Source organism: Myotis yumanensis, unplaced genomic scaffold (assembly GCF_028538775.1).
Source record: "Myotis yumanensis isolate MYYU_CA2020_CCGP unplaced genomic scaffold, mMyoYum1.0.hap1 SCAF_2, whole genome shotgun sequence".
NCBI classification, from domain to species: domain Eukaryota; kingdom Metazoa; phylum Chordata; class Mammalia; order Chiroptera; family Vespertilionidae; genus Myotis; species Myotis yumanensis.
Genome location: NW_027223753.1, coordinates 36,148,503 through 36,171,782, shown reverse-complemented (window position 1 = coordinate 36,171,782; position 23,280 = coordinate 36,148,503). Strand labels below are relative to the sequence as shown.

The following is a 23,280-nucleotide window of genomic DNA, read 5'->3' as shown; positions in this document are numbered from 1 at the left end:
GAATTAGAAAAATTAGTAGAGTATGGCTTTAGGGAGGAGGTTGCATCTACTAGGGTGAGGTCCACATATGCCCAACTCCCCCTTTATTCCCCATTGATAAAAGTTCCCAATAGGAGCACCTCTTATAGGTCATATACTACCTACATGCTTTTCCAACATTGACTACGGTCTTCCCAATAATGCTTTTACAAATGAGGAAACTGGCTTAGTCATGTGAAATGTCTTGCCAAGATCTCACAGATAATTAATGATAGACGCAGAAACCGAATCTGGTTTGTTTGGTTTGGAACCCCAGGCTATTTCCACTACCCAGGATGACCTGAGATAAGAAAACATGAAGCACACAGACAAAAAAGAAAAAAAAAAGATGAAGGGTTTTTATAAAGCACTCTCCCGTAGACTGGTTTTAATTCTTACAACAGTTTGCCAGGGAGTCATTTTATTAACTCATTTTATAGATGAGGAAACTGAGGCCCAGGGTGTGATCTGCCTAAGGTTACACAGCTGCTGAGAGAGCAAAGGCTCACCCCAGGTCTCCTGACTCAATCATATGCCTTTTCCATCAGGAGAGTTCATCTATTCACTGCATGTATTTAATTGATCTCCTCTTGCTGGATTTTAGGGCCCTCTTTCCTCTCCTCTCCCCTCCCCCTTTATTGGCTGAAGTTGGCTTCTTAGGTGCTTATTTCTGCTGCCTATCAGACTGAACACTCTATTTGTTTCTCACACCAACTCTTAGAGGAGCCGTTTTCTTGGTTGCCTAGCCAGGAACCAGGGATGACTCCCCAGATGGTCCCTGGGCCTTCATCTATATGGCTTGTCACGGAGACAGTGAGCTACCAGGCTCTATCATTTATGTAACTGTCACAAAAGAGAGGGAAAATATGTTTGATCCTTATCTCACAAGTGTGGTTCTGCATGCGCCGTGTGCAGTGACCTCTCTGCTTCAATCTGCCTCGGGCAGCTGCTCGCTAGGATGCTTTTTACCTCTCTTCCAAGTGTCTGGGTAGCCCCATCTTGAAAAGATCCCCTTGGGGGCTTACATCTGAACGTGCCTTCCAACTGAACCTCTCTGCCCTCTGCCTCTTCCTGATCTCACACTACCTACTGGGAAAGCTACGCTGTGTGCACATGAACAGTGTGGCAAGTGCTAGGATAGAGATGCTCGGGGCGCTGGGGATGCTTTTTTTAAAAAAAAATATATTTTTATTGATTTCAGAGAAGAAAAGAAAGGGAGAGAGAGATAGAAACATCAGTGATGAGAGAGAATCATTGATCGGCTGCCTCCTGCATATCCCATACAGAGGATGGAGCCCACACCTGGGCATGTGCCCTGACCGAGAATTGAACTGTGACCTCCTGGTTCCCAGGTTGACGCTCAACCACTGAGCAACATCATCTGGGCTGGGGATGCTTCTTTACTCCCTCTAAAATTGTTGCAGTTTTTTTCCCCTCTAAGTGCAGTCTAATCTGGGAGTCATTAGATCACAGAAGTTCTGGTCATGACTTGCTATGTGACTTTGGACAAATCACTTCTCTTTGTGGAGCCTCAAATTTTGACCTGTAAAATGAAGGGGAGTGGATCAGGCAGGAATTGAAACTGTTTTTTACTCTTGCCTAGCTCCTCACGCTCACACCTGTGGCAGACGTAGCTAATAAAGGCTGATTCTATGGGAGGCCACATGCAGTTTTATCTACACAGTGAAACACACTTACATGCATTCTCTTGTTTAAAATTCACAGCAGCCTTGCAAGGTAGGTAATATCATCATAGCATAGATGAGGACACTGAAGCTCAGAGTTTAAGTGACTTACCCAAGTTGATACATTTACATTGAGTTACTGGGAAAGCTGGACCAGGAGCTAGGCTTTTTGTTGTGATAAAGCCGCCACTCCAAAATCCCTCCTAATTCCAGGAATCTAAGAGTGTAAATAGCTGCGTCAGAAAAATGAAGACCAATAATATAACATTTACATTGATAGTCTGGCACATGGCAAATGCTCACTAAACGTTTATTGAAAGGAATAATATGCCCTAAGGATTTACTATAGATCCAGTATTGGCAGGTGTAAGGATGGATACAACTCAGCTTGTTCCAGGAGAGGAGGCAGATAGTTAACTGTAAAACAAGCTCAAATAATGTAGCCCAGATCAGGGATAGGGTAGTTGAACAAGATTTGACTGCAGAGGTAAATTAAAGGGGCCAGTGAAATAATATTTATTGAGTACCTCACATGGGCCAGGAAATTATGCCAGATTATTTACATATTTGCACCACAGGTCTGTGAAATAGGTGGTATTTTCTCTATTTTAAGGTAAAAGTACTGTGGCTTAGAGAGGCCACTTGACTTGCCCAAGAAATTCAGCTGAGGAGTTGGCCTGGGATTTTGAACTTTCCCATAACACTGCTACATGATACCAGGTCTAGTCTCAGCCGGTAGCTATGAGGCGTGGGCAAATCCTCCTAATATCTGGCTCTCAGTTTCCTTCTTGATCAAATGGAAATAATAATTTTGTCATTTCAATTTTATCTCCCAGGTTTATTTAGAGGATAAAATAAAGGACATAAAATTGAGGTATGGATCATATCTATGTTTTAGCAAAGTTACTCTTTGACCAGCAGTTCCACTTCTAAGATCGCTTCTGAGGAAATAAACAGGAAATTGAACAAGTATTTATGTAAAGAAATGGTCACTGTGTTTTGACCTATATATAAAAGCCTAAGCAGCCGAACAACTGAACGACCAGTTGCTATGACATGCACTGACCATCAAGGGGCAGATGCTCAATGTAGGAGCTGTCCCCTGGTGGTCAGTGCACTCTCACAGCCAACCTCCTGCGGCCCCGATTGGCCCAATCGCTGGCCAAGCCAAGGGACCCCACCCTTACATGAATTCATGCACCGGGCCTCTAGTTTATAATAATTAAGAATATAAAAATAACAAATATATAACATTAAAGAATTGGTCATATGACACATCCTTAGATGTAATATAATGTAACAGTCAATTGAAATAATATTTATGAAGAGTTTTAAAAGTCTAGTAAAATATGACAATGTTAAATGAAAAGGAGCAGGGTACAAAACTAGTGAAAATATCTTAGCTGTTAAAATGTGCATAGAAAATATAGACTAGAATGTATAGTATGTTATCATTATATACAGATAAAAATATAAACAGACCTCTATGCTTATATTTACAAAGACTGTCTCTGAAGGATTAATGAATTGGTAACATGTTTGCTGTTGAGAAGAGGGACCAGAGATTGGGAATCACGGGTGGGAATTTTTTTTTAAAGTTTTTATTTTTTTTCTTTATTGATTAAGGTATTACATATGTGTCCTTATTCCCCCATTGTCCCCCCCCCCCCCCCCAAGTGGGAGTTTTTTGCTGTTTGTTTTTTTATTGTAAACCTTTAGGTTCCATATTACTTACTTTTATGCTAAAAATTAAGAAAATAATGCAAACTGCAGATGGTGATAAAGTAGTACTTACAAATAGTAAACATTTATTTGAATTATTTTCAATGTGTGTATTACTTTTTAAATTAACAAATAAGATATAACTTAAAATAGATGGCATTTTATTGCCTGAGAAGTAAGGGAAGAAATACACTTAACATGTTAACAATGGCAGTTTCTGTTTCTTTATATACTTTATTCATTTTTTACAGAGAGGAAGGGAGAAGGATAGAGAGTTAGAAACATCGAGCAGCTGCCTCCTGCACACTCCCCACTGGGGATGTGCCCACAACCAAGGTATATGCCCTTGACCAGAATCGAACCTGGGACCCTTCAGTCCACAGGCCGACGCTCTATCCACTGAGCCAAACTGGTCAGGGCAACAATGGCAGTTTCTGAATGGAGGGGATGTCTGGTCATTTAAAAATTTCTCTTTATACTTTTAAGCTTTTTTCTAAATTTTTACACTTTCAAAATTGGAATTTTCTCTTGTAAATAAAGATGGCTGGCAGCCGAGCAGAGGATAGTGTGAGGGCATTGTGGTTGCTTCCCTTGTTTTAGTCAGAAAAAGCATAATCCCTTTGCCAATTCTTAAAATAGGCTCTGCATCTTGTACCATGAAAAACTGAAAAGTTAGGGCTATGAGACAGTTTAAGCACCCTTCCCTCCAATATCACTTTCTTCTTCCATGCGAATGCTATGCCTCAGTTGCCAGGGGTCCAGGGAATGTTCTACGCCTGCCTAGTGAGCCTTGCCATGGAGCAGATTGATATAGGAAATGTGGCTGCGGGTCTCAGATAAAGGCTTGAGAGCTGGGAGAAAAGAGAGGAAAGAGCAGAGGCCACCACAGGCTAGTGGTGGCATATTTAACGAAGTATTCTTAAAGGGCTTCTAATTAATTATCCCACGTATTTGTCTGACCTTTCTTCAGGAGAGCTTTAACCTTACAACTCACTGGAGAGGCTCATAGAGATAAATTCACCAGTCTCACTCCTAGCAGGAATTCCTAAAGAGAGTGACACCTGAACATGACCTTACATTAGGGCTGTCTCCCTACTGTCCCCTGACTACTCACCCAACATGTCTAAGTACCCAGCGATGAACACAAAAAGAGATCACATAGGGAGAAGCAGGGTACCTACAGCTGGTGAGATGTAGAAAAAGCAATTAAACATTCAAAGACTGTGGGACCAAGTGCTGGATTATAAAGTTCAGATTCAAGTGTTCGAGAAAAAGGGAGGTTGGGTGGCAGGTCTGAGAGGACTGGGGTTTCAAGGAAGCCTGAATAAATACTGCTGAATGAATCAATCAATAAACAAAGGATCTATGTTTTGAAGGATTTGGAATAAGAATGACTTATGTTCATACCTGTGTGGGGTTTACCAGTTTATGAAGGTCTTACTCATTGTTATCTTATTTGAGTCCTGTAACAGCTCCGTGAGGAGAGCAGGGCAGAAATTGTTCTCCCCATTTTCCAGATGATGAGATTGGGCCCCAGAGTGAGGACGTGACGCTTACTAATTCAGGGCACACTTACTTAGTGCTGATCATGTACTAGGACTTGTGCTAGAAGCTAGAGAGGCAGAAACAAAGTACTTTAAGTCTCAGATGTTTGGTCTAAAGGAGGAGCTAGAATAGTGAACAGTTCTGAAATAGTAGAAAGTGCTGTTAGAGTGCTCTGGGAGTACAGGGCAGGAGTGCATGCCCCTGCCATGCACGGGTAGGGGAGACTTCATTGGATCTACAAGGGTGAGCAGGAGTTGATTAGGAGAAGAATGTCTAGGCAGAAAGAAAGAATACATATCTAATGGGACAAAAGCAAGAAATATTGCATGTTTGGAGTAAAGTGTGTAATCTGGTATAAAGTCGCACAGGTTGGTAGGGAGGAGACTTAGGGGAAGATAAAGTTTAGAGAGTTTATTCTCTGGGTCTTTGTCGAGTTGAACGGATTGGGCTTGATCTTCAGAGCTGTGGGGAGCCATAAAAGTTTTTGAAATGGGAATGATAGCCTTGTACAGGGTCTTTCCTGAAATGTTCATGTATTTGCTGTTTTGGCTTTGCCTCCCCCCACCACCCCCACCTCACAACTCAGCTCAGGAGCTGCCTCCCATAGGAGACTCTCCTTGACCACCATTCCTCCAGGTTCACTTAGATGCTTCTTGTGGACTTCCTTACCCAAGACTTTGTTACTATGAGTTTATGTGCTTTTTCACTCTAATCTGTGGCCACTCAGAGGGTAGACACCATATCTGATTCATATTTGTATTCCCCATGCCCAGCACAGAGTTTGACCCAGAGCAATGTGCTCGGTAAATATTTGCTGAAGGAATGAATGGGAGGAGCTGGGTCCCACCTAATCCTGAGACAACATTGGGACAGGTGCAGTGATGGGGTGATTCTGAGGAGTGTGTGTTTCCTCAGTGATGCTGGGGTGGGGAATGAGTATGTGAATGGCAGAGTGACCACTAAAAGGTTGGTGACACTAGAGATGTGTTCCTGAGTGACCACAGGTCTCTCCTGCAGATGGCTTCAGTGACCGATAGCAAAGCGGGGGTCAAAGATGCCTCCGACCAGAATTTTGACTACATGTTTAAACTGCTCATCATCGGCAACAGCAGCGTTGGCAAAACCTCCTTCCTCTTCCGCTATGCTGATGACACCTTCACCCCAGCCTTCGTCAGCACTGTGGGCATCGACTTCAAGGTGAAGACAGTCTACCGCAATGAGAAGCGAGTGAAGCTGCAGATCTGGGTGAGTCCCAGGCATCTTGGGCAGGATTGGCCTGACAGGGGACTAGTCTGCTAGTACCAGGGCTAGGGGGTGGGCCGGTTTGGAACTTCTGGGTCTTACAGCATCAGACACTAATGTCGTTGCTGGTCTTGCCCCTGGAGTGCCCCTTGCTGGTTTTATACAAGTTTTCTCTCCTCTGGAGGCTCCGTTGCTTCTGCTGCTTAACTATCCTAAGAGGCTTTATTCTGGCCTGTATGAATAGTGACAGAATCTAGGCTTTGGAGCTAGCATCTACATCATAGGGCTATGGGTGCTTATATAGTTCCTAGAACATAGTTAATGCACAATAAATGTTAGCTATTGTATTCATAATCTATCACTGCATAACAAATCACTCCAAAACCTGATGGCTTAAAACAGCAATAATAATTCACTACCGCACAGTTTTTGTGACTTGAACATTTAAGAGTTTCTGGCTTGTAGCCTCTTATGAGCTTGCAGCCAGATGTCAGCTTGGGTTGCAATCATCAGAAGACCTGAGTGGGGCTGGAGGATCCCTTTCAAAGGTGGCTCACTTACATGTGTGGTACTGGCCTGTTAGAAGGCCTTAGTTCAGTGGTTCTCAACCTTCCTAATGCCTCGACCCTTTAATACAGTTCCTCATGTTGTGGTGACCCCCAATTTCATTGTTACAAATTGAACATAATGAAAGCATAGTGATTAATCACAAAAACAATATGTAATTATATATGTGTTTTCCGATGGTCTTAGGCGACCCCTGTGAAAGGGTCGTTTGACCCCCAAGGGGATCTCGACCCACAGGTTGAGAACCGCTGAGTTAGTTCATTCCCAGGTGGCTCTCTCCACAGAACTGCTTAAATCTCTTCATGACATGGCAGGTGGCTTCCCCCAGCTCTTGGAAAGATCCAAGAGTTCAAAGGAGAAGTGGCAATGTCTCTTATTGCTTAGCCTTAAAGTATTCTATTGGTCACTGATTCAACATAGAAGGAAACTATACAATGGTATGAATCCTGGGAGGTGAGGATCACGGGGGACCGTCTTGTTAGCTGGCCATCACAGCTACTATTATTGGTGCTTACCACTGGTACTAATAATATATATATATATATATATATATATATATATATATATATATAGTTGAGATGATATAGCAACATGTAGATCATATACTTTTCAATAACGAATTAGCATTGAGATTAGAAATTTTGAGCATTTGTGATTTTAAGTATTCAAAATGTATTATTCATTATTCAATTTGTTAAATGTACATTAATACATAGTACATATATCTTATTGGTATAGTCCATATACAGTACTTTTCTTTTTATAAATTATTTCAATATATTAATATTACCTTATAATTAACCCCAAGAGGCAGGTATTATTTTAATATACTCCTATTTTATAGAAGGAAAAATATTCAGTTTCAGAGAATATTAGCTTGCTTTAGGTTGACCACACAGCTATAAAGTGGGATTCCAGCTTAGATCTTCTGAATCTAAATTATGTGCTCTTTTCTCTATACTGTTGAGAAGCACATTAGACCTTATAGAACCTATATTTTAGATAAAAGTTTATTTTGTTCATTTTGTCTCTATTAAAAGAGTTGAAGAATCATAAATCATTGGAAATGTCAGAAGCTCTACAGACCATTTAGTTAATTGGTTTTAGAAGTGGGGTCTCTGGATCAGCAGCGTCAGCATCATCTGGGAATTTGTTAGAAATGCAAATTCTCGGGCCCCTCTTTCAATCCACTGAATCTGAAACTCTGGGGTATGGCCCAATAATCTATATAATAAAAGCCTAAGCGACCGTTATAGCGGAACGGCCAGAACGACCGGTAGCTATGGTGCGCACTGACCACCAGGGGACAGACACTCAATGCAGGAGCTGCCCCCTGGTGGTCAGTGCGCTCCCACAGTGGGAGCGCTGCTCAGCCAGAAGCCGGGCTCAGGGCTGGCAAGCACAGCTGCGGTGGTGGGAGCCTCTCCTGCCTCCACAGCAGTGCTAAGGAGCAGTGAGCAGGCGGGCGGTAAGGAGCGAGGGGTCCCGGACTGCGAGAGGGATGTCCGACTGCTGGCTTAGGTGGACATCCCCCGAGGGGTCCCGGACTGCGAGAGGGTGCAGGCCGGGCTGAGGGATCCTCTCTCCGGTGCATGAATTTCGTGCACCGGACCTCTCGTCTGTGTTATAACAAGCCTTCCAGGTGGTTTTTGAGGCAGGCTAAAATTGAAGAACCACTGATCTAATTTACCTCATGGTGAGAATCAATAAGCATTTATTAAGTACCTATTATGTGCCAAGTGCTTCTGCTTATGTTATCTGACATTTTCTTTGCAGCCAACACACAGCAGGGTGGGGTGTGTGAGAACACAGGATATTTGGGGCATGGTGAGCAAGACAGTTTAACTACAGCAAGGCCCTGAAAGAGCAGGGATGGGGTGCCGAGTTACCTTTTCTGGAGAGGCCATCAGATGGCACAACAAACAGAAGGTTCTTGCCATGGGTCAGAGGGTAAATGCTTGATGACTCCTTAGGGAGCTGAAGAAACTGTTAGAGTTTACTTTGTCTATGAAGAGAAAGAAAATGTAGACTAACATTTTCTATATATATTGACAAAATGTCTTCATTTGATCTCCACTTTAGATGGTCACATATTCTACATTCAAAAAATCTTTAGGTAGCAATAGTCATTCTGCCCTTCTAAGGGGTTGGCAGTGGTGGCTCCCTCACTCTTCATTCATTTTCAGTCCATCGCGAGTTTTTGCCGTTTTCCTGTGCCTGGTTAAGTGGATTTATTGATTATACTACCTAATTTTAACTAAATGAACCCACAATGGATATGTGGCTTAAAACAGTCCTGCAAAGAAACCTCTGGCTGAAGACTGCACTAATTATAGTGAGCCCACATGAGCACAGAAAATGGCTGAAGTGATATTTCCCTGACTCCTAGCACAAGTTCATTGTCAGCCATGTTTTGAGGTAAAATCAGTGATGATCTAATTAGATTTGACATAGTCAATCACATTGCTTTTGCTAAAAAAGAAATGAGGAAAGGGTTTTCTTGGTGTGTGTATGCAATATGTGCTTTTCTGTAAAAAAGTTTTCTGAACTGTTCATAAATACACTAAAATTTAAACATTTAAATAGTATTTATGTCATTGTATGTATTTTAACATCTTTTGTGTACAGTAGAAGTATATATATGCAATTTAAGTAAATACACAAATATAGTGGGTGCTATGCCTACATTTTTCTTACTTAATAGGGGTATAAATTTGGAGACAATTACCATAGGCATTGGAAAGCCATAGATGGGTTTTAACAAGGTTAGATTTTCATTTTAGAAAAATCTCTGGTTTCAGTTTGGAGGGTAGATGGGAGGGAAGCAAAGAAACCAGTAGTTTGGTCAAGTTATAAGGGTTTGAGCTAAGTCTATTAGCTTCATTGGGCTGCCATAACAAAACAACACAGACTAGATGGCTTAAAGAACAGAAATTTGTTTTCTCACAGTTCTGGAGACTGGAAGTCCAACACCATGGTGCCAGCAGGGCTGATGTCTGGCAAGAGGACAGCTGCCTTCTTACTGTGTGCTCACGTGGCCTTTCCTTGGTGTGTACACATGGAGAGAGTGAGGGAGCTCTTCTTATAAGGACACTAATCCTATTAGATCAGGGCCCTAATTTTATGACCTCAATTAACTTTAATTACTTCCTTAGAGTACCTATCTCCAAATATAGCCACACTGAGGGTCAGGGCTTTAATATGTGAATTTTGGGAGGATATAAACATTTGGTACATAACACTAAGATAAAAATGACATAAGAGTTGGAAATGAGGATAGAGATTTGGGACTAGAATTTATGGAATTTGCTGATTAATTTATTGTATAGGGAGAGGAAGAAATACATATCTACTTGTATATATTTACTTTTGTAAGCAAAATTTCTATAATTTTTTTTTTAAGCAGTGTGAGCTTTGGTAAGTTACTTCACTTCTGTGACTAGATAACATCTTCAGCGGTAAACGCCTGACAGGCTTGTTGGGGGATCTAAATGTGGTAACAGTATTAGGAACACAATAAAATTTAGGTCCCTTTCTTTCTCTGCTCTTGATCCACAAGCAAAGAGTGACGGGGCCCCTCCCAAGGTTTCCCGATGTGGTTCTAGGAGTGCTGGAACAGTATTCAGGGACTCACTAGCACAGCATGAAGCATTCCTCTAAGTTTCTCCAGCCCATTTGATCTCACCCAGGGGATTTCAGAAAGCCATTGTCAGGGTGGAAGGTGGAGAGGGACAAAGAGAAGGTATGAGCGTCGTTGAGCAGGACCATTCACAAAAGGAGTTTCTATCCTATCTGGGGGATATTGGATGATGAAGCCATTGGTAGTGCCTTGTTCTCTGGGGTCCCTCCCCACATAGGTTCCTGAGAGCCCCCTGCGTATCCTGGGAGGTTAATTATTGTGGATCAGAGGAGAGAATTATACTGGGGAGAGAAGTCTTATTAATAGCGAATGAGAGCAGGAACAGGTGTGAAGGGAGGGAGACTTGGAAGCTCCACAGCAACAAACCTGACTAGAGGCCACTTACTGCTGGGTGCTGGTTGCCAAGCAACCCCTGGAGACCTGTGGGAAGAGAAGAGCGGCAGAGGGCCTTTCACTGCCTCTATGTGAGGCCCATTGCAGGGGCTATTGTGTCTGGTGCTGGTCAAGGGAAGCATCCAGGTCTGAGAGAACCAAGCTGACCTAGGACTTGGAGTCCTGGCTCTGCCCTACAGTTATTGCGTGATATGTATGAATGACCCATCAATTCCACAGGTTTGTTCCCCCAACTATCAAATGGAAAAAGTAATTCTTGCTTCTCTTCCCTCACGGTTGTTGTGAAGATCAAGTGAAGAAATGGAATGGGAAGCCCAAGGAGAACTGTGAAGCCTTGAGTAGATCAGAAGGACATAGATAAGATAGTGTCCGCCATGTGAATTCTTCTTGTATGTGCTTTAAATCACTCTTTGTGTCTTTCACACCTTCCCTCTGACTCAGGGAGGCAGTTACCTCCTTAAAGAATGACTGAGGTTAGAAATGTCAAATAACTTCTTCGGAGCCAGGCATAAACTTCATTCTTTCATTCATCCAGTAGGCATTTATCTGGTGCTCACTCTGTGCCAGGCATTTTGCTAGCTTTGGGGAAACCCTCTTCCTGCTCTCACAGAGTGTACACTCCAGTAGGGGAGATAAATACTAAGTTCATGAATCAAAAATACCCAATTTTACCTGTGGTAAGGGCCCTGAAGGAAAAATAATAGACTTGTTTCAAACCCAGGCACTGGGACTCAGAGCTCAGGAATCACTGAACTGTGGCTTAGGTCTTATCCCCCCGCTTGCAGCTGGGATTCTCAGGCTTAGTGTTCTCAGCCTTTTTTTACAATTTAAAAGGCTAGCTGAGCTGATGACCTTCTCCAACCAGCTCACCACAGGCCTGGGAAGTGGTGGCAGGGGCCTCCATTGTGGAAAGATAGAATATTCTCTTTCCCAATCCCACCAATGAGGCTTGTTTGGTGACTTGTATGTCAAGTAGTGTCTCATGTGTCTAGGATTACTGTTATAAAGACAGGAATGGACTGGCAGGCCTGTCCAGCATTCTTCTATTGAGGGTTCAAGAACGCTGTGTTTTGTGAAGGATTTATAGGCCGCTGTCCCTACTCTTGAGCCTGGCCTGACATTACTGTTCTCTTTCTTCTTTATTTCTCTTCAACTCCCTCCCCTGAGGCCCTCAGGCAGTGGGTTGCTTATATATACCTTCATTATTATATTTGTCTTGATGTTTTGGTGATGATTTAAAAAACAATGTGTAGAAAGCATCAACATAGTGCCTGGCACAGAGTAAACACAACAAATAATTTGTATTAAGATTCTAGGGAGATCAATAAATGATACTCCTTTTCTTCCCAACTTATGGTTGAATTCAAAAGAGAGATAAATGCAGGAGGCAGAGAGATGGGGAGTAATATGACAGTCTTATTACTGGTAAAAGCTAGGATGACGCACATGGCTCAAGTCTTCTGGGAAGTGGATCTTGCTAATACTTCACATTGGAGTCAGATAGACACACAAATCCAATCACAGGCTGTTCTGAGTCGCTAGCTGCAATTAGCTCGGACAATATGTACCCAAGGTCAAAATCCATGTGACCCAGACTTGTTCATTCTTTTTAAAAAAATATATTTTATTGATTTTTTTTTACAGAGAAGAAGGGAGAAGGATAGAGAGTTAGAAACATTGATGAGAGAGAAACATAGATCAGCTGCCTCCTGCACACCCCCTACTGGGGATGTGCCCGCAACCAAGGTACATGCCCTTGATCAGAATCGAACCTGGGACCCGCAGACCAACTCTATTCACTGAGCCAAACCAGTTAGGGGAGACTTGTTCATTCTTAAGACCTAAAGCATCCTACCCAGGTCTGCAGTGGAAGTTTCTATCTCCAGGGACAGTCTTCCTCATAGAGGGGGGAAAAGAAGGTTCCTCTTCCAATAGCCCTTCTTATAATTAAAGAGATAGATACAGGTAAGCATGAACTCCAAAGGGAGGTTAAGCAGAATGATGAAAGCTGGAGAAAATAGGAGGAGTCTTAAAAGATTTCCTGGGAATCTTGAATTCCACAGTGATGATATGACTCCCTATGTAACCAAGAGCTGAGAATCAGATCAGGTGAGATGGGGCTGTTGGGCAGTCAGCTGGGTTCACTGACTAGCCAAGTACCTTATTTCCACATGCAGCCTCAATTAAATTTTAGGTCACCACATGGCTTTGGAGTCACTCTGAAATATTAAAACTAGCAAATATTAAAATTGTGAATGTCAAAGGCCTATACTTTAGGAACAGTGATATAAGAGTACAGTAAAATGTAATGAAGCCCTGGCCAGTATGGCTCAGTTAGTTGAGCATCATCCTGTGCACTGAAAGGTTGCCAATTCGATTCCTGGTTGGGACACATGCCCAGGTTGCAGGCTCGATCCCTGGTTGGGGTGAATGTGGGAGGCAGCCAATCAATGTTTCTCTCTCTCAAAAAAAATCAATAAAAATATATTTTTAAAAATGTAATGGAGTTTAGGAATGTGGGAAAGATAATCATACCAGAAACCTAGATTAAGGGGGATTGTGGCTCTTGAGCAATCATTAAACAAATATTTACTACTAGAGGCCCGGTGCACAAAATTCGTGCACTTGGGAGGTTCCCTCAGCCCAGCCTGCACCCTTTTGCAGTCCGACTGATGGCTTAGGCCCACAGGGAATGGGCCTAAGCCATCAGTTGGACATCCTTAGCGCTGCCGTGGAGGCGAGAGAGGCTCCCGTCACTGCCGCTGTGCTCAGGGCTTCTGGTTGAGTGGCGCTCCTTCTGTGGGAGTGCACAGACCACCAGGGGGCAGCTCCTGCATTGAGCGTCTGTCCCCTGGTGGTCGGTGTGCATCATAGCGACCTGTTGTTCCGCCATTCAGTTGATTTGCACATTAGCCTTTTATTATATAGGACCAGAAACCCGATGCATGAAATTTATGCAAGAGTAGGTCTTCCTTCCCCTGCCTGGTCAGTGCACATCATAATGAGTGGTTGAGAAGCCTTAGCATATCATTAGCATATTATGCTTTGGTTGAACGGACAACCAGACACTTAGGCTTTTATTATGTAGGATTGGGCAGCTGTCTCATGGGCATCTATATTAGTTTCCTATTGCAGCTCTTACAAATCACCACAAACTTAGTGGCTTAAAACAACACATATTATCGTACAGTTCTGACAATCAGAAGTTCAAAATGGGTCTCTCTGGGCTAAAATCAGGGTGTTGGCAGGCCTGCATTCCTTCTAGAGACTCTCAGAGAGAGTCCATTACTTGCTTTTCTAGCTATTAGAGGCCACCTGCATTCCTTTTCTTGGGGCCCCTTCTTCCATCTTCAAAGTCAGAGGTATAACACCTTCCAGTCTCTCTCTTTCTGACCATCTTGTCTTTCTTTCATAAGGACCCTTGTGATTACCTTGAGCTCACATGAATAATCCAGGATAATCTTCCATCTCAAAACCTTAATTTACTCACAGTTGCAAAGTCCCTTTTGCCACGCAAGGTAACATATTCACAGGTTCTGGTGATTAAGATGTGGATATCTTTGGGGGGAGGGGGCGGCATTATTCTGACTACCACAGCTTCTATTAATAACATGGAAAAGATCTAATATAAATTCTCCCTATTCTTCAAGGCTCTAACTCCAGTTCCTTCTCCTGAGAGCCCCCCAATGCTAACTGCCTCAAACAGGTACTAGGCAGCAAGTACCTGTCTGTGTCTTAGGCTCACACTATCTGCTGAGAATGCCTGTCACCTTGTTAGGTAACCACAAGAGCTCATCACAGCAGCTGGGGTCCAAAGAGCGATATGACTTTACTGGTGGCTCACCATGAGGTCTCCTAACATAACCTAGTGCTTCTCCTGCCACCTTCAGAAAGGTGAAATCTTGCCACCTGGGTCTCTCAACAGAGGGGCCCAATGGGGAGCACAGGAGAGGCTGGAAGCTGAACAGGGACTCGGAGGCTCTGACAGGTCCCTACGGCTCCAGGAATATGAAAACAGTTCCTGAGTACAACATCCCATACTCAGCTCTTATGATAATCAGAATTGATTTTTCTAGGCAGCAAGTTTCCTGGTGTGGCTGCAGAGACATGTTGACACTTTCATCTCTCCAGAGTCTGTGGGACCCAGCTGCTGAAGGAGGTTTAATCTGATCTCTGAAATCACAACAGAAACTATGGGAAGTCAAATCAGAATTGTAGGCCTTTGTAATTTGCAGATACATTAACCAGTAATCCTCTTTGGCTATTCAAGGGGCCTCCACTCTTTGGGCACACGAACCCCTGCCTCTACCCAAATTGTTGTGGGAGAAAAGGAAATAACCTATAAGCAGTTTTGCAGATTTCTTAATTCAATAAACATGTGTCATGTAACTATCATATTCCAGGCACTGTCATAAGAGGACAAATAAATAGCTACAATACAATATCCTATATAATAAAAGGCAAATATGCAAATCAACTGAATGGCAGAATGACCAGACGCTATGATGCACACTGACCACCAGGGGCAGATGATCAATGCAGGAGTTGCCCCCTGGTGGCCAGTGTGTGCTGAAGGAGCTGCCACTCAGCCAGAAGCTGCACTCACAGATGGTGAGCGCAGTGGCGGTGGTGGGAGCTTCTCCTGCCTCCACAGCAGCACTAAGGATGTCCGACTGACGGCTCAGGCCCATGGGCAGTGGGCCTAAGCCGTCAGTTGGACATCCCCCAAAGGCTCCCAGACTGCGAGAGGCTGCAGGCCAGGCTGAGGGATACCCCCCCCCCCCCAGTGCACAAATTTCGTGCACTGGGCCTCTAGTAAATGACATAATAAAGGGATGAAGAAAGTGCTTTGGGACACAGCTGAAGGAGCTGCTACCTCCGCCTGGCAGAGTAATTTTGGGCTTCATAAAGGAGGGGATATTTGAGCTGGGTCTTGGCAGATACGTAAGAGTTTTTCAGGTTAATGTTGGGGAAGATCTTTACAAGCAGAAAAAAAAAAGGCATTTGAAAACGCATGGTTGCTTTCAAGGACCCATTTTGTGCCTGACTGTGGTAGGCTGTGCAGGGATTGGTTAGACTCAGGGCCACTGAAAGTAGCAAAAGAGATAAACATGTGCACAAATACAGATGATACCATGGGCATGAATGATGCCTTGGAGAGGTACAGAAAGTTTTAAGAACACTTAGGAGATTTACCCTCTTACAAATTTTTAAGTGCATGACAATACAGTATTATTACCTTTAGATACTATATTGTGCAGCAGATCTCTAGAACTTATAACCACTGTTTTATTCTCTGCTTCTATGAGTTTGACTATTTTAGATACCTCATATAAATAAAAACATTGCCTCTCTGTTTTTGGCTTATTTCACTTAGCATAATACCCTCCAGGTTCACCTATATCTTTGCAAATGGTAGAATTTTCTTCTTTTAAAAAAATGTTTTTATTGATTTTCGAGAGAGAGGAAAAGAGAGGGAGGGAGAGATAAAAACATCAATGATGAAAGGGAATCATGGATTGGCTATCTCCTACACATCCCCTATTGGGGATCAAGCCCACAACCTGATTATGTGCCCTGACCGAGAATCGAACCATGACCTCCTGGTTCATGGGTTGATGCTCAACCACTGAGCCATATTGGCTGGGCAAATTTTCTTCTTTTTAAAGGCTGAATAATATTCCATGTATGTACATATCACATTTTCTTTATCCATTCATCTATCAATGGGCGTTTGATTTGTTTCCATATCTTGGCTATTGTGAATGATGCTACCATGAACATGGGATGGTAGATATCTCTTTGAGATCTGATTTCAATTCTTTTGGGTACACACCATAAGTGGGATTGCTGGATCATAAGGTAGTTCTCTCTAAGGACTTAAACAGATATTTCTCCAAAAAAGGCATATAATGGCCAGCAGGTACAGTAGCCCCCCCCCCCCTGCCCCCTTATCTGCAGGAGATAGGTTCCAAGATCTCCAGTGGATGCCTGATAGTACCGAATCCTATATACACTACGTTTTTTCCTATATACATACCTTTGATAGAGTGTAATATATAACTAGGCACACTAAGAAATTAACAATAGCCTTAACCGGTTTGACTCAGTAGATAGAGTGTCGGCCTGCGGACTGAAAGGTCCCAGGTTCGATTCTGGTCAAGGGCATGTACCTTGGTTGCGGGCACATCCCCGGTTGGGGGTGTGCAGGAGGCAGCTGATCGATGTTTCTCTCTCATTGATGTTTCTAACTCTCTGACCCTCTCCCTTCCTCTCTGTAAAAAATCAATAAAATATTTTTTTAAAAAATTAAAAAAGAAAAGAAATTAACAATAATAGCTAATAATAATATAGAACAATTATAACAATATGCTATAATAAGAATATGTGAATGTGGTCCCTCTCTCTCTGATAACCAAGAGGCCTACCAAATGACTAAAGGGCAGATAGTGTATACAGCGTGTGTATGCTGGACAAAGGGATGATTCATGTCCTGCATGGGAAGGAGAGGGATAGCACAAGATTTCATCACGCTATTCAGAATGGCACGCAATTTAAAACTTATGAATTGTTTATTTCTGGACTTTTCCATTTAATATTTTCAGACCACAGTTGGTCATGGGTAACTGGAACTGGAAAGTGAAACTGTGGATAAGAGGGATTACTGTGTATATGAAAAATACTCAGCACCACTGACCAAGAAAATGCAAATAAAACCCACAAGATATCACCTCATACATATTAGAATGGGTATTATTTAAAAATACACACCAAAAGATAATAAATATTGGCAAGGATGTGGAGAAATTGGTGGTCTTATACATTGTTTGTGGGAAGCTAAAGTGGTGCAGCCATTATAAAAAACTGTATAGAGTTTCTTAAAAAAAACATTTTTTTAAAGATTGTTTTAAAAATATGTTTTTATTGACTTCTAGAGAGAGAAGAAGAGAGAGGGAGAGAGAGAAACAGTGATTGGCTACCTCCCACATGCACCCAGACTGAGGACCAAACTGCAACCTGGGCATGTGCCCTGAACGGGAATCAAACTAGCAACTTTTCGGTGCACAGGACAATGCTAAACCAACTGAGCCACACTGGCCAGGCTTCTCAAAAATATTTTTAAAGGCTTTGGGTTTTCCTCAGAATGAGATGGGAGGGTTTTGAGCAGTGGACTTACATGATCTGACTTACATTTTTAAAGTAAACCTTATTTTTAGATATTTTTAAAAAATATATATTTTATTGATTTTTTACAGAGAGGAAGGGAGAGGGATAGCGAGTTAGAAACATCGATGAGAGAGAAACATCAATCAGCTGCCTCTTGCACGCCCCCTACTGGGGATGTGCCCGCAACCCAGGTACATGCCCTTGACCGGAATCGAACCTGGGACCCTTGAGTCCGCAGGCTGACGCTCTATCCGCTGAGCCAAACCAGCCAGGGCTATTTTTAGATAATTTTAGATTTATTTAAAATTTGTAGTGATTGTGCAGAATTCCCATATATCCTTCACCCAGTTTCCCTAATATTAACATCTTACACAACCATGGTGTATTTGTCAAAACTAAGAAATTAAAATTGGTACGTTATTGTTATCTAAACTATAGACCTAATTCAGATTTCAGTAGTTTTTCAACTAATGTCCTTTTACAGTTCCAGAACCCAATCTGTGTTGTACTTAATAATGTATTTTAAAAGTTCAGGTGTAATTCATATATCATAACATTCACCATTTAAAAGTATTCAGTTCAGTGATTTTTAGAATTCACAAAACTGTGCAACCATCACTACTAATTCCAGAACATTTTAGTGACTTACACTTTAATATTTAATAGGATCACTTGAGGCAGGATTATGCCTGTTTCAGGAATAAATTATAGACAGGCACAGGGCAGAAGCAGGGGAGATCAGTTAGGATTCGTAATAATCCAGGCAGGGAATGATGGAGGCTTGAAGTAGGGAGGGGCTAGTGGTGGTAGTGAAAGTGGTCAGATTCTGTGTATATGTTGAAAATATTGCTGGAAGGATTTGCTGATTAATTGGATGTGGGGAGAGAAGGAAGGGGAAGGAGTATCAAGAATGATGCTGAGGGTTTGGACTGAGTGACTGGGAGGCTGAAAATGCCTCTAACAGAGATAGGGAAGATACTATAGGGTGATCGGGTTTGGGGAGACAATTGGGGGCTGAGTTTTGGTTATGTTAAGTTTGAGATGCCTATGAGATAAACAGGTAGAGCAATAGTATAGGTCAGTGGTCAGCAAACTCATTAGTCAACAGAGCCAAATATCAACAGTACAACGATTGAAATTTCTTTTGAGAGCCAAATTTTTTAAACTATATAGGTAGGTACATTGTTATTAACTTAATTAGGGTACTCCTAAGCTGGCCTTTGCTAAAAACGTCCTCAATCTGATTGAGGTACATTCGCTGAGGTTGACCCCTTCCAACTCTCCCATCCACACTCGTCTTGTATACTTGTTTCCTTTATCTTTTGTCACCCTCGCGCGCGATGTGCGGACGAGACTAGCACTAACCACTGCACAATGACACTGCTGACTGACTGGCTCACTCAACTTGTCACGAATCGAGCGCACCTCCCCCTCGCGCCACGTCTCTGGTCGCCCGACCTACCGACCTACCGGCACCCGCCACTTCTTCTAATGCCACTTCCTCAAAATAGACTCGCCCAGGCTGAAAACCAACTTCTGCGCATGGGCCACGAAGTTTCAGTCGCAATGTACGTTCGCACCCGCATGTGGTATTTTGTAGAAGAGCCACACTCAAGGGGCCAAAGAGCCGCATGTGACTCGCGAGCCGCGGTTTGCCGACCACCGGTATAGGCTGTTGGATAAATGAGTCTGCAGTTCAGGGCCCTGGCTGGCGATATAAATGAGGGAGTCATCAATACATAAGGTGGCACTTAAAACCATGAAGTCAAATAAGATCAACAGGAGAGGGAGTGAAGCTAGAAGAAATAGAACTAGGGCCGAGCCCAACGACATTCCAACACTAAGATGTTGGGAAGATGAAGAAGAATCAGCATAAGAGACTGAAAAAGAGCAACTGAAAAGGGAAAGTGTGGTGTCTTTGCAGTCAAATAGAGATCGAGTTTTACAGAGGAAGGAGAGGTCAACTGTGTCAAATGCTACTGCTAGGTCATGAGTATGAGGACTGAGCATTGACCATTGAATTTAGCAGCTTGGAGTTTATTGGTAACCAGTTTGGGTGGAGTAATGAGGATGAAAGCCTCATAGGAGTGGGAGAAGGGAATGGACAACACCAAGTATACATGGCACTTTCAATAATAATAAAAAGGAAAGAATTTTTGCTCTTAGGAAGAGGAGACAAATGGGTGGTAGCTGAAAGTGAGTCAGAAGAGGTTTTTGTGTTTTGTTTTTAAAGACGGGAGAAGTAGCAGTTTGTGTGCTGGTGGAACCATCTACTAGAGGTCAACAAACCAAGCAACTGACAAAGCAACAAAAAAACACAAAACTGATGCTGTAGGACAGCGGTCGGCAAACTGCGGCTCGCGAGCCACATGCGGCTCTTTGGCCCCTTGAGTGTGGCTCTTCCACAAAATACCACGTGCGGGCGCGCACGTACAGTGCGATGGAAACTTCGTGGCCCATGCGCAGAAGTTGGTTTTCAGCCTGGGCGAGTCTATTTTGAAGAAGTGGCGTTAGAAGAAGTGGGGGGTGTCGGTCGGTCGGTCGGGGGACAGGAGATGCAGCGCAGGCGGCCCGGGATACGCAGTGCAGGGGAGGTACATTGTTTTGAGGTACGTTCGCTGAGGTCGACCCCTTCCAACTCTCCCATCCACACTCGTCTATCTGAAACAAGTATACAAGACGAGTGTGGATGGGAGAGTTGGAAGGGGTCGGCCTCAGCAAACATACCTCAATCAGATTGAGGACGTTTTTAGCAAAGGCCAGCTTAGGAGTACATTAATTAAGTTAATAACAATGTATCTACCTATATAGTTTAAGTTTTAAAAATTTGGCTCTCAAAAGAAATTTCAATCGTTGTACTGTTGATATTTGGCTCTGTTGACTAATGAGATTGCCGACCACTGGTATAGGAGAAAGAGGAGAATTGCTGGGACAATATCCTTGAGTTGGTGAGAGGGGATGGGATCACAAGCAGAGGGTGACGCCTTGCTATGAGCACAGACTGTGCTTCCACATCAACAGGGCAGAGAGCAGGGGGTGTGGGCGCAGGTGCAGCTAAGGGCTGCACGTGCCGGCGGGAGTTCTCTTGGACGCAATTTTCTGATGAAGTAGGAAGCAAGGTCATCAGCCGAGGGCGATGATAGGGAGTGAATTGAGAGGCGAATGTCACCTAGGAAGGTGGGAGGATGAATACATGAGGGAAATGTAATCTGATTGCTGATTAAGGTTCCACTTGAAATTCGTGATCATAAATTTAGATTCATGAATTCATGAATCTGAAGCAAGGTTGTATGTTTTTCTCTAACCGTGTTTTGCTCTGTGGATACAGTCACAGAATAGGCAGAGAGCTGGCTTTAGAGAGTGTTGTTTTGCTGAGTGAGTGTGACAAAGCAAAGGAGAGCCAAGGGAGTCAGGGTGCGTGCAGGGAAGCCACTGTCTTAACTGACCACAGAATTCAAGCCGGGCAGAGAGAGAGAGAGGTGAGGACGCGTGGGGGAAGGACAGTGAAAAGATGGCAGGGGTCCAAGACCATGAAGCTGGGAGTTTAGGAGTGAACAGGAAAGAACACAGTGAACTCAGAGTGGGGAGGCTTGGAATTACTATTGATAATGAAAGGGTGGGAGATAGGATCATGAGAGTGAGCGGGTGAATTAGGGTTAGAGATCCACGTCACTGGAGGAGAGGAGTTCGAGGAAATGAGAGTCTAACATGTTGGAAGGCTCATCTGCGTGGATTTCATTTTAGTTTTTAAATGAGTTTGTTTTTAAATATATATGAATTTTTATTGATTTCAGAGAAGAAGGAAGAGAGATAGATAGAAACATTAAGGATGAGAGAAAATCACTGATCGGTTGCCCCCTGCACATCCCCCACCAGGGATTGAGCCCGCTACCCTGGGCATGTGCCCTGACCAGGAACCGAACCGTGACCTCCTGGTTCACAGGTTGATGCTCAACCACTGAGCCATGCTGGCTGGCTGGGCTCGTCTGTGTGGATTTTAAATAAACAAGAATTATGGAGAGAGGAACAGGTGCTGCTCACGGGTCAGTAGAGGGATATGTGGGCGGCATAATCTCATGATGTGAGATTCAAAGCTGGAGGTGTTTTGTTTTTTGAAGGAGGGAAGCAGAATGATTTGGAAGCAGGGTTCAGAAGCAACATGTACCCCACCTCCTGGCCCAGTGACTCAAAGGTGATGAGAGAGGAAGCAGCTATAGCTTTGTGGCTTTAGGGGATGCTGTGTCCTCAGGGAGAGCTAGGTTTCACTTGCAGCAGGGAAGTGAAGAAAACATCCAGAAGAGAGGTTGAGGAAAAAGAGATTTTTCTGATGACTGTGAATTTCAGAAGGCCAGGGAAAGCTTTCCAGAGGGAGGGGAGGCAATGGGGTTAGAAGAAATGACGTACAGAGCTGTGTGGGAACCAGAGTCCAGGGAGCACAGATGGTCTGGGAGACTTGGGCTTCTTGCCATGACTGACATGAATGGAGGGATAAAGGTGCAACAAAACGCAGACAGATGGCCCCAGGACAGGGAGTGGCTGTGTAGGGGGCATGGGAGGAGGGGTGAGGGCCTTTCGTCTTCTTGATCCCTATCCCTGCTCTTAGGGGCCCAGAGCCTGGTGGGGGTGCCATTCTTTCTCTGAATGCCTGGTGTCCCTCTTACCTTCACATATCAATAATTATTGTGGCAACTACCATTTATCCAAAATATCCTGACCTGTCAAATGGGACTGATAATACCTCCCACAGGGCTGGTGTGAGCTGACAGTGGCACTGGCTAAGACCAGCACTGTGCTCAGTGCTTTTATCAACTCATTCCATCCTTACAACAACCCTGTGAACTAGGTGCTGTTATAATTCCTATTTTATAGACAGGTAAACTGAGGTCAGGAGAAGTTAGGTAGCTTCCCCAGGTTCACTCAAATAGCAAGAGGCAGAGTACAGATTTGAACTGAAATTAATCTGACTTCGAAACTCATGTGTGCCCCGTGCCCTGTACCTCCCCCCTCCTTGTTATGTCAGTAAGGACTTGAGTGCTTAGAAAGCACTCAGTATGTTGAGAGTTATAATTTCCTGGGCAGCAACTCTGCTGTGGAGGTGCTTTATACGCTTTGTCTGGGTAATCATCACAACTATTCTGCACAGAAAAGGTGCGGAAACTGAAGGAACTTGGCCCAATCTTGCCAAGACTAGTAAATAGCACAGCTGGGATTCATAATGAGGGCTGCCTGCCTCCAGAGCCGGTGTTCTTTTCATGCCCAACTGCCTTTAGGACTGCCCTGTCCTACGCCAGGGACCTCACA

General features: G+C 43.4%; 1 protein-coding gene across 2 annotated transcripts in view; it reads left to right on the top strand.

Moving 5' to 3' along the window:
• The window catches only part of RAB3B (RAB3B, member RAS oncogene family), a 62,765-nt gene that overhangs the window by 4,856 nt on the left and 34,629 nt on the right, over positions 1-23,280 (top strand). For both annotated transcript variants that reach the window (XM_070405112.1, XM_070405111.1), the window contains exon 2: positions 5,988-6,215. In XM_070405112.1, the coding sequence (XP_070261213.1) occupies positions 5,988-6,215 (228 nt within the window). The remainder of the gene's footprint in view (positions 1-5,987; positions 6,216-23,280) is intronic.